An 11090-nucleotide genomic window follows, 5' to 3' on the forward strand; every position below is an offset into this window, starting at 1 on the left:
AGAGATGAGGATAGACAGAAGTAGACAGACTGAAGTGATACTGAGAACTTAGAACTGATAGTAGGCCTTGTTGATTAACTAGAAGTGGGAAGTGAGATAGGGGGAGGGGTCAAAAATAAATTTCAAAGTTTTAGGTTTGGGTATATAGATACGTTAAATGAAACAGGGAACAGTGGAAGAGGAACAGATTTGGGTGGTTCAGAGAATAGGAAAGGGGACAATATTAGCTCACTCATGACACAAGGATATCTCACAGGCACAAATGCAAATAGAGATGTCTAGTAGGCACCTAGATCAAGATCAAGGCACCTAGATGAAGGTCAAATCAGGTCTCAATTGGAGATACAGATTTGGGAAAAAATCTATGGGAGTAAATTAAGCTACTAGGGGAGGATATGCTGAATGTGAAGAGCAGAGAGCCCAGGACCAGCATTTAAGAGACAGGCAGAGAAAGAGAATGTACTGCTATTAAGAAAGGACAAGTAAATGGACTGATAAAAAGACATGTCCTTATAGCACATGAGTTAGGATGAAGACTGATTTATTTTTTAAAGATAACACTGTAGTGATAAGGAGACGTATATGGAAGAGGTTGATTGTTAATAACACTAAATTACCATTAAGACTCATAAAACAGGTAATAATAGCATATGCCTCTGCCACTTGCATGCAATGAATGATATCCATTGACATTTATTTCAGGAAGGGTTTTAGGCTTTAGGTAATTCATTAGAAATTAGTAATTTGTTAGTTAAACACTGAAGACTCCGTTTCCTAAATTATCTTTCTATAATTTCACATATAAGCTTTACATTTTTTATTAGGTCAAATTAGATTCAATTACAGTTACTAAAAAAATAAACAACTTGTTCTACATAGTAAATCTTTAATAGTTCAGGACATAGTACACAGAACTACATAAAGAATCTTACAAACTGAGGTTAACAGAAAGAAATTTTTTGGAATGCTTTAAATCTTACCAAGGAAGCACATTGACTTTAAGAATCCCTCCAGACAGAATTTCTTTTGGTAGAAAATATTTTGTAGTCATCATTTTCTTTTATACACAGTCAGATTACAGAAGTCTGGATCATGGTATTCTTCTCATGATTTGCTGATTGAGCTCTTACCCAAATGATGATTTGAACCTATATAATCATTACTTTCCTTCTCAACATTTAGTACTTTGAGTCATTATCTGAAAGCTCAGAGCTTTGGGTTTTTTTATACGTAGTTCTTCCTACTTTTTTTAACAGCTAGAAGACTATAGAGTATTGTTTTACTTTTTTAAAGAAAAGGAGACTCAGGAATGTTAGATATTTCCCCAATGTTATTCTCTGGCCCATTGCTAAAATTAGGAAAGGAACTACCTTTCTAACTTTTTAGAAAGAACTAATTGATAAGCATGAATTATTTGCATTCAGTTTATTCATAATCATCAACATACATATTTGAAACCAAGAAAACCTCTGGACGAAAACTGTACATTTTGGAGTTAGTAATACACATTATTTCTGTAGAAATAGCTTTAAAAAATTACACTATACATGGCTTTAAATGGAACCTAATATTTTGAGACTATTACTAAAACTCCAGATTAAGATATTTATAATCATAATTTTATCCTATTAACATTTCAGTAAAATAAATGAATTTTACTTTCAGGTTGAAATTTGTATTTGTATATATAGTTTAATATATAATGCATTTCAAACTAAAAGCAAAACACTACTGAAAGACAAAATTTTTAATTTATATACTGAATTATGTTCAAAAGACATTTAACTTCCTCCTTTACCAATGTAACACCTTTTACTTACTAGGATAACCCTCAATATTAAAAAGCCTGAGAAAATAAAAAGGATGGTAAAACTGAATAGAAATCAACTGCTAACTAAAACTTAAACCAAAAAAAAGACAGAAATATTAAAAATGGACCAGCATTAACATGTCTAATTAGGTCCTCTTTACTAGACAATACCTATCATCATGTATTGTATTCCCTCTCTCCGTCACAAATCTTTTAAGAATATGTCCAATATCTTATACCCTAAAGCAGAATGGAGATAAGGGCTATAGTAGTGCTCTTGGATTAGTAGTGACCATCTAATAAACAGTCTTTCTTTTGCTCAGTGCCACCTCTTCCTTTCCCCCTTTTCTCTACCAATTAACTAAATCTCAAGTAAATGACTGTAAAAACATGATTCTACTGTCCTAAATATGCCTTTCTTTCTTTCATCTCCTTCTGTTCATCTGTCTTTCTTCTGTCACCCCACCCATGTAGCATGTATTAAGCCCCTACTCCAATAACTATAAATATCAAGTAATATCCTGAGCACTAAAGAGCTGATACAAATTGACAAACACTTAAGATCCCAATACTTAAGTGAGCAAATGACACAGAGAATTCTCAATAAAAGGAAATAAAGAAATGATCCTACTTCATAGCCCCGGCTTAGCTGCTAAGAGTGAACTTAGAGTGAAAACTGTGGTCCTATTTATAGCAAGGGTAATGGATATAAATGGCAGATCAGTTTCTTGTCTCATACTGACTCATTAATTAGTAATGGCTTCTTAAAGAGTGCTGTGTGAAAAAGATTCTGAGGCCAAGTCCAGGCTCGGTAGGAAAGATCCAGTGACCAATTACCCACGTTTATCATGCATTTTGGAAAGTAAAATGACAGGCTGTATGTTTCTGCCATGGCAAGTACTAGAACTTCAAAGAATGAATTTTATTTTCTTGATTTCATATGATTTTCCTTCCTTTTATTTTAAAAATTTCCTTTTTCTTCTTTTATTTTATGTATCTCTTAGAAATGCATATTAATACAATGTGAAGCCATTTTATTGCATCACATTTATAGAGTGAAAAAAATGAAAATACTCAATGCCTGCGAGTTTTGGCAAAATGGACACTTATACTGCTAGAGGTAACAGAATTAGTATTATTTTTCTAGAAAGTCACTCAGTAATATGCACAACTGCCTTGAGCCACTTATACTCTTCAGCCCAGAAATCTACTTCTGGCAATCAACCCAAGGACATAAAAATTCAAGTACAAAGAAGTTTAATGCTGAGATGAAACAAGTGTGAGAAAGGAAACAACCTAAATGTCCAAGAAAAGAATAATGTGTATAAAGCAGATTCTTTCCACCATATTATCCTTCAAAAAGGGGGCATTATATTTGAGTCCTTACAGTCTCTACATTGAGCCCTCTCAATTTCTTTACTTTGAGCAATAAAGTACTATTTGGGGAAAACTAACACTAGCTTGAAATGACTTCACACAATATAGCTGGATTGCTTAATGAGAAACCACTTAATTAACTTGGCCAAAAAAGAAAAAAAAAAGAGGGCAAAGAAATTTAGTACAGATTTAGTAATTATACACAAAGGTATAGCTTTACAATTGCACTTGTTAGGTGTTTTCTTATAAAGATCATATTAAAAAGCAACATGGTCAGGCAGCTAGATGAATTCTCTAGTCTCCTTCTAGCCTTAGATTTGTTTCCATCACAAGCACCTAAAGCATAACTTAACCCTCAAATACAGACGACAATATAGTCAATCATGTTTATAAAGTCAGTGAGGATCATGTCAATTTTACTTCAGATTGGGAAATGGGAAGACTGGTTCAGTGTTTTAAACTACATTCTGCTTGCCTCTCAGAATGAATTAGGAAGTGTTCTCTCTGATTGCATATTCTGGAACAGGTTGTATAAAATTGGTATCATGTTTTCCTTAAATGTTTGGTAGATTTCACCAGTGAAACCAACTGGGCCTGGTGCTTTCTGTTTTGACAGGCTATTCATGATTGATTTAACTTCTTTAATAGATATACCTATTGAGATTATCTATTTCTCCTTGTGTGAGTTTGGGAGATTGTGTCTTTCAAGGAATTGGTCCATTTCATCTAAGTTATCAAATTTGTGGGCATAGCATTATCCATAATATTCCTATACTGGGATCAGTAGGGATGGCTCCTCTTCCATTTCTAATATTAGTAATTTGTGTTTCTCCTTTATTTGGTTCTTGGTTAGCTTGGCCAGAGGTTTTCCAATTTTATTGATCTTCAAAGAACCAGCTTTTGGTTTCACTGATTTTTCTCTATTGTTTTCCTGTTTTCAATTTCATTGATTTCTGCTCGAATTTTTATTATTTCTTTTCCTCTGCTTACTCTGGATCTAACTTGCTCTTGCTTTTCTAGTTTCCTAAGGTAGAAGCCATATTATTGATTTTACATCTTTCTTCTTTTCTAATATATGCATTCAATGCTATAAATTTCCTTCTGAGCATGCTTTCACTACATTACATAAATTTTGATGAGATACATTTTCATTTAGCACAAAATATTTTAAAATTTCTCTTGAGGCTTCTTGTTTGACCCATGTGTTAATTAGAAGTATGTTGTTTAATCTATAAATATTTTGAGATGTTCCAGCTTTCTTTCAGCTACTGATTTCTATTTAAGTCTATTGTGGTCTGAGAGAATACTTTCTTATGATGATCTATCTTTTTAAATTTGTTAAGGTATGTTTTATGACCCAGATATGGTCTATTTTGTGAATATTTTGAAAAAACATAAATACTTTTTCAAAGGCAGCAAAGTAAATACTTACTTTGTATTATTTACAAGTATATATGTGTAAGATGAAGGAGGGTCAGGACACAGCTATCTTAATGTTAAAATGAATGGGTGGTAATTGGGGTTTAGGATAAAATTTCCAGTAATCACATGATATACAGATTCAGTAAGCATGACATCTCAATTTTGAGATATAAATGACTTAAAAAGTGACTCTAATAGTAAACATTTGGTTTTCATGAAATGTAAGTGACAAAAAAAAATTACAAGTATTTTTGCTATATGAGCCCTCGCTTTCTGAACCCAGAAATCAAAATGACTTAAATAGATATTTTGAGGTAAGATTGGCAAAAAGATAACCTTGCTATCTAAACTTGCTTTCCAAAGTCAGAAGTCAAATAGATTTAGATAGTAAGGGGTACATATCCTCCTATATGATAATATCTATAAATAAATGAACATCTGACCTTTGACTATTTCATCTACCTCTCTAAAAGTGTGTGTGTCAGAGAGAAAGAATGACAGACTCTTTAGGAAAATTGAGTATTATTTTGTATTCAGGATCATTTTATATTTAGACACAGAGTAGCAGATTTTATGATGAAATATACTGCAGAATGAGTAGTTTAATAGAATGAGAAGAGCAGTTTACAAAATTCTTATATGTGGTCTCTGTTGTGTAAAAAGCAATGCCCATTAAAGACTGGAAAGAAATGTGCCTAAATGTAACAAGGTTGGAGTAATAACTTTCTATACCTATAATCTTCTCTACACGCAAATTTTTCATACCGTGATCTTATTTCATTTGTAATCAGTGATTTTAACACAATACAATAAGTACTATAATAAAGGTATAAAAAGTTTTAATATTGGTACCAAAAAGTACCAGTTCTTTTGAGAAATTTATGTTAAGTTCTGGAAGGGAAGACACTTCAAGTATAGCCTAATATAATATAACAACAGTTTATCAGAAAGAGGATATATCACACTTGCAACTGCCACAAAGTGAGAACAAGCATGTACCACTAGGGGAATTTAAATTGTTCCATATGATTAGAATACAAGCTGCAAGAATGGCAAGGAAGAACAGGAAGAACAAGTCTATACACACACATTGGGGCCAGATGCTATACAAAGGAGTCCAGTTTTTAGAATGAAGAAAATCCAAACCTAGCCATCCTAGGTTAAATCATTTCAATGTTTAATTTCAATACTAAGTAAATCCTGACCTGCAACAATCATATTTGGATGCTTTCCTTTAAACACTTAAAACCAAATTAATTTTTCTTCTTTAAACCAAAGACAGGCATTTCTTGACTATGGCAAGGCAGAGGTGGGCAAATCCACTCAAGAAACAGCTATAAAATTGGACACAATCATCAAAAACAACCATTTCAGGGCTCAAACAAAGGCAAGTAAGTCAACAAGTGTTTATTCATGAAAACTAGCTGAACCCAGGTTAACAAAGTGGGGATCTGTGGTGTCCTTGCCTGAAGCTGCTCTCATCACCCCAGCCCCTCTTCAGTTGGTACGGAAATTCTTCAAGAACAGGGCTGTGAAAAACAGCAGCTTTACTGCTGGAAGGGGCTAACATGATTTGGAGCAAAGGGTGAAAAATCCACACAGCATTGTCAGTAAAAGTAGCAAACTTGGTAGGAAACAAACAGGGAAAGTCAGCAGCTATGCTAGCCTCAGGCTGCAGTTTTGGTTGGGCTGAGCTGTGGACTGGAGGGCTAGTCAGAAATTTAACAGAAAAATCCTGTAAATGAGAGGGGCTAGATAAGCTCCCCACATAGCCTTGGCTGACTGGGAGGCTAAATGAACATGCATAGGAGACCCAAGAGGGCCTAGTGGAAAGTTAAAGGTGAAGCCGACCTGAAAACTGCCTAAATTTTAAACACTCTCTAAAGTCACATACATCCACAGGCAGAGAGGGTGGAAGCCTTACTGGCTCAAGAGGTGTCTGAGCACTAAGCTATGCAGATACACATGCAAACCTTAGGAAACCAGACTAAAAAATAAAAATAACAATAATGTACAAAATACCAGAGAGACAGACCCCACAGATTAAGTCCAAGCAAATTACTAAAAAACCACGACTACCACTACCACCATTACCCTCCTTGGGGGAAAAAATCCAAAATGAGAGTTTCTAAAATATATCAAAAATATATGGGACAGTTTTCAGAAAAAATTATAAGACATGCAAAGAAAAACAGGAAAGTGTGGTCCACACTTAAGAAAAACAGAAGTAAATGGACTCTGAGAAAGCCCAAATATTGGATTTAGCAGACTTCAAATCAGCTATTATAAAAATGTTCAAAGAATTCAAAGAAACCATGTCTAAAGAATTACAGGAAAATATGATATCAATGACTCATCAAATATGGTAATCTCAACAATGAAACAGACAATAAAAAAGAACCATACAGAAATTCTAGGGTTGATATTTTCCATGTGTACCTGTTTTTGATACAGTATAACTATATAATTTCTTACACTAGTCAGCATTTTAAAAATATTTTAAAATGTTCATAACAGCTAAGTTATAGGATGTTTAGTTAAGTCATTATACTTTGTAAGCTTACTAAAAAGTAACCTCTGAATAAAGGTAAAGATGTAGTAACCTTTGAATAAAGGTAAAGATTTGCCTACTGAACTAATCAAAGGTACTTTAATTTTTAAATGAAATTGCTTATAACCAGATAACATTTTCAACATGGTGTAAAATCAAATAACCAAAGGTAATGCTATGTTGATATCTACAGACTTGGGACTGTTTTGAGAGGTTAATTTAATTTAGTTTTCATGGTTAGCTCTCAGTGTTTATCAGGAATGTTTCTAGAATTACTCAAGTTTATCATTTTCAAGAGATTAATAAAATATTACTTGATACCACAAATCTATTCTGGTACTAGGGCATATAAATAATTTTAATGCTATTAATAATTAATTGGATTATAATACGCACGTACATACATACACACACACATACACAATGGAATACTATTAGTCGTAAAAAAGAAGGAAATCCTGCCATTTGCAACAACATGGATAGATCCTGAGGGCACTACGCTAAATGAAATAAGTCACACAGAGAAAGACAAATACTGTATGATCTCACTTCTATGTGGAATCTAAAAAAACCAAACTCATAGAAACAGATATCAGATTTGTGGTTGCCAGAGGCAGGGAGTGAGGGTGGAGGAACTGGATGAAAGGTACAAACTTCCAATTATATTCTGGGGATGTAATGTACAACACGATGACTGTAGTTAACAATGCTGTATAGTAAATTTGAAAGTTGCTAAGAGAGTAGGTCTTAAAAGTTCTTATCATAAGGAAAAAAATATAATGTGAGGTGAGGGATGTTAACTATGTGAGGTTATAGATGTTAACTAACCTTACTGTGGTAAACATTTCACAATATATTCACATATCAAATCATTATATTGTACACCTTAAACTTGTACAATGTTTTATGTCAATTATATCTCAATAAACTGGAAAAATACTTAAGTACTTATTAAATAAAACGTGCCTATATGCATACATATATTACTAGCAGGCAGATTATATCAACGATAAAATAATGGCAATTGGTTCTATTACCAATCTTCCATTTATTCCTTATTTGTGCTTTCTTAGTGAATAAGCCACTTTAAACAAAGGTTAATTGAATTTTGCTGTTTTGATTCTTTGTATTACCATAAGAATAAAAATTATTATAAAATTTAATAAACTATTCTTTCTTGTTTTTAGCGAGGACATTCTATGTTATAGAACCACTAGGTTTCCAGACAGCTCTTAAAACTTTATGCTAGTTTTCTATCTAATAATATTACAAATCTACATTTCTCAATGTAACATATTACCAGCAAACTGTCCACTACTTGGTGTAAACTGTTACACTGTTTTTACATTATTAATACAGCTATCCAGGATAACGTTAATAATCGAAGTAGAAAAACTCTACTTACTCAGTTATAAATTCAGGGTTTGTAAAGCTGAGGTTGGTTAAATGACCTTCAAGTTTAGAAGACTCATGTGTATTTAAGGCTGGAGTGGTCTTAGTGGCGAGTACAGCTCTTTTTTCATCTTTTTCAAGTGCTTTTCTCTTCCCACCATTTTGGAAATATTCTCTGCATACACTACAAAGCAAAATAAAATTATATTTTAAAACACTAGGTATGAATATAAAATAAAATAGGAAAACAGCATTTATTAATCAAAATGGGAAACTTTCAAATTATAGATTGCTATTTTGAAAATGTCACATAGAGGTAAATTTGAGCACCTGTAGCACTTTCAAATTTTTAAAATTACCATACAACATAGCATGATCATAGATTAGGTTTAATAAAAGTATGTTTTTCAGGAGTACAGATATACCTGTATGTTTTGCTAAACTTTATTCTTAACTAAAGCATAAATTCCTCCAGAAAAGCTTAGATAACTCTGCTATTCAGTGACAGCATCCAAAAACAACAGTAGTCACAGTTAATTATCAGCTAGCTTCACTGGTAGTAGACAGATATCTCATCAGTTTTTCACATTCCTCCTGGTTTATGAAAACAAAGTCAGGTTGTCAACACACTAAGAATCATTTATCCTCTTATTTGCTCTGAGAGAAAGGCATAAAAATCTAGTTCAGGTAAAAATGGTATCATGTCATAAAGGTATACATTCAGAGAGAACAAAGGTTTGAATATAGTAGTGGTTTTTATAACATTTAGAAATTATTCCTGTTGATCAAGGGATCATTCCTGCTTGTCCCAATTCTTATACTATTAAAATGTAGGTTTTCCAAAATGTATCATTTTAAGCTCATATAGTTTAGTCCACATCAGGTTGCTATCCAGAATCAGAAACTGATGACTGGCATAACCTTAAACAATTTTCTTCATACCTAATATAATTTTTCTGTGAAGATAGTAGGGCACATGCCTGGGTATGTAATAGGACAACAAACATGAACCATAGAATCAACTCAAAAACTCAAACACTTATTAGCTATTAAAGCCAAGAAACTTAAAGGAAAAAAAGAACAATGAGACCTAGATCTGGCCCTTGAGCTTCCAATGTGAAAGGAGATACACACTTGAAAACAATTAACTGATGTACTTATCAAAGCTACTTAAAGTGAATGAGAATGGAATCGAAACACATTTTCTTTCTTTTCAGATTTTTTTAAGAATACATAGTTGCATATTTTTTAGTTGTGGGTCCTTCTAGTTGTGGCAGGTGGGACGCTGCCTCAGCATGGCTTGATGAGCAGTGCCATGTCCGCGCCCAGGATCCGCACTGGTGAAACCCTGGGAACCGCCGAAGCAGAATGCGCGAACTTAACCACTCGGCCACGGGGCCAGCCCCTCTTTTCAGATTCTTAAAATAAACCACATTATTATTACATATAGCTCATACTTTGAACAAAGCTAGACTATTTTTCTCCATAGGCAACACTTGGTGAAGTTCCAAAAACAAATGTCAAAAATAGTTAAGAATTGATTAATTAATTTAAAACTGATTTCTGCAAATAGAACTATGGCGTAAGGGAATAATACTCATTTCTCCCCATACTTATAGGATGCTATTAGTTTAACTTCAGTTTTTCTAAGTATCTATTTATCAACTTACCTATAGAAATTTAGTTTTAACTCTAATTATATACAGGAGTTGAACTCACTCATCATTAATCAAACATTTATTAAGTACCTATCAAGTGTCAGGCACAGGGGTGACGGGAAAGCCAACTGAAGAAAGCATAGCTGCCCTCAAGGAGCTCAGACTAGTGAAGGAGACAAATAATTATATAAAAATGAAGAAAATACAATTGATAAATACCTAACCCAACTAAAATCAGTAATACAAGCTGATTTTAGAAAGATAAGTTGGAATTAATCAGGCAAGGAAGAATGTTCGTTAAGCAAGAAAGTGCTTTCTTGGCAGAGAGAACAGCATGAGGAAAGGCATGGAAGAGAAAAGCAGTATGGATCCTGCAGAGATGGATATCGGTTCAAGGCATGTGAAATTTAAAGTGCCAGGCAGAAAATGGATGGATTGATGGATGAACTCGTAAGTGAAAAGGCCCTGAGGCTAGCACACATAAAGAGAGGAATGGTAGCCAGGTGACACTGGAGATTAGCAAGCTTCAGATCATGCAAGATTCAGGCCAATTTAGAAATGTGGCCTGTAAAACTCTAACGACAGAAAGTGGTTTAGTAGTTTCCTAGAGTGGGGAGTGGGGCTGATTGCAAGGGTGTACAATGGAGCTTTCTGAGAGATGGAATTGTTCTATTATCTTGACAGTGGTGGTGGCTATATAAGTGTAAATAATTGTCAATACCCACTGAACTGTACACTAGAATGTATTTTACTGTTTATAAATTAAACCTTAGGAAGATTCATAAAAAAATGTAGCCTTGGGGCTGGCCCCGTGGCCGAGTGGTTAAGTTCGTATGCTCCGCTGCAGGCGGCCCAGTGTTTCGTTGGTTCGAATCCTGGG

General features: G+C 33.7%; 1 protein-coding gene across 1 annotated transcript in view; it reads right to left on the reverse strand.

Annotated features, from left to right (window-relative positions):
* Positions 1 to 11090, reverse strand: part of BMT2 (base methyltransferase of 25S rRNA 2 homolog) — a 71218-nt gene that overhangs the window by 36313 nt on the left and 23815 nt on the right. The window contains exon 3 of the mRNA XM_046669162.1: positions 8566 to 8736. Coding sequence (XP_046525118.1) covers positions 8566 to 8736 — 171 coding nt within the window. The remainder of the gene's footprint in view (positions 1 to 8565; positions 8737 to 11090) is intronic.

The sequence above is a fragment of the Equus quagga genome, chromosome 8 (genome assembly GCF_021613505.1).
Source record: "Equus quagga isolate Etosha38 chromosome 8, UCLA_HA_Equagga_1.0, whole genome shotgun sequence".
Classification (NCBI taxonomy): Eukaryota; Metazoa; Chordata; class Mammalia; order Perissodactyla; family Equidae; genus Equus; species Equus quagga.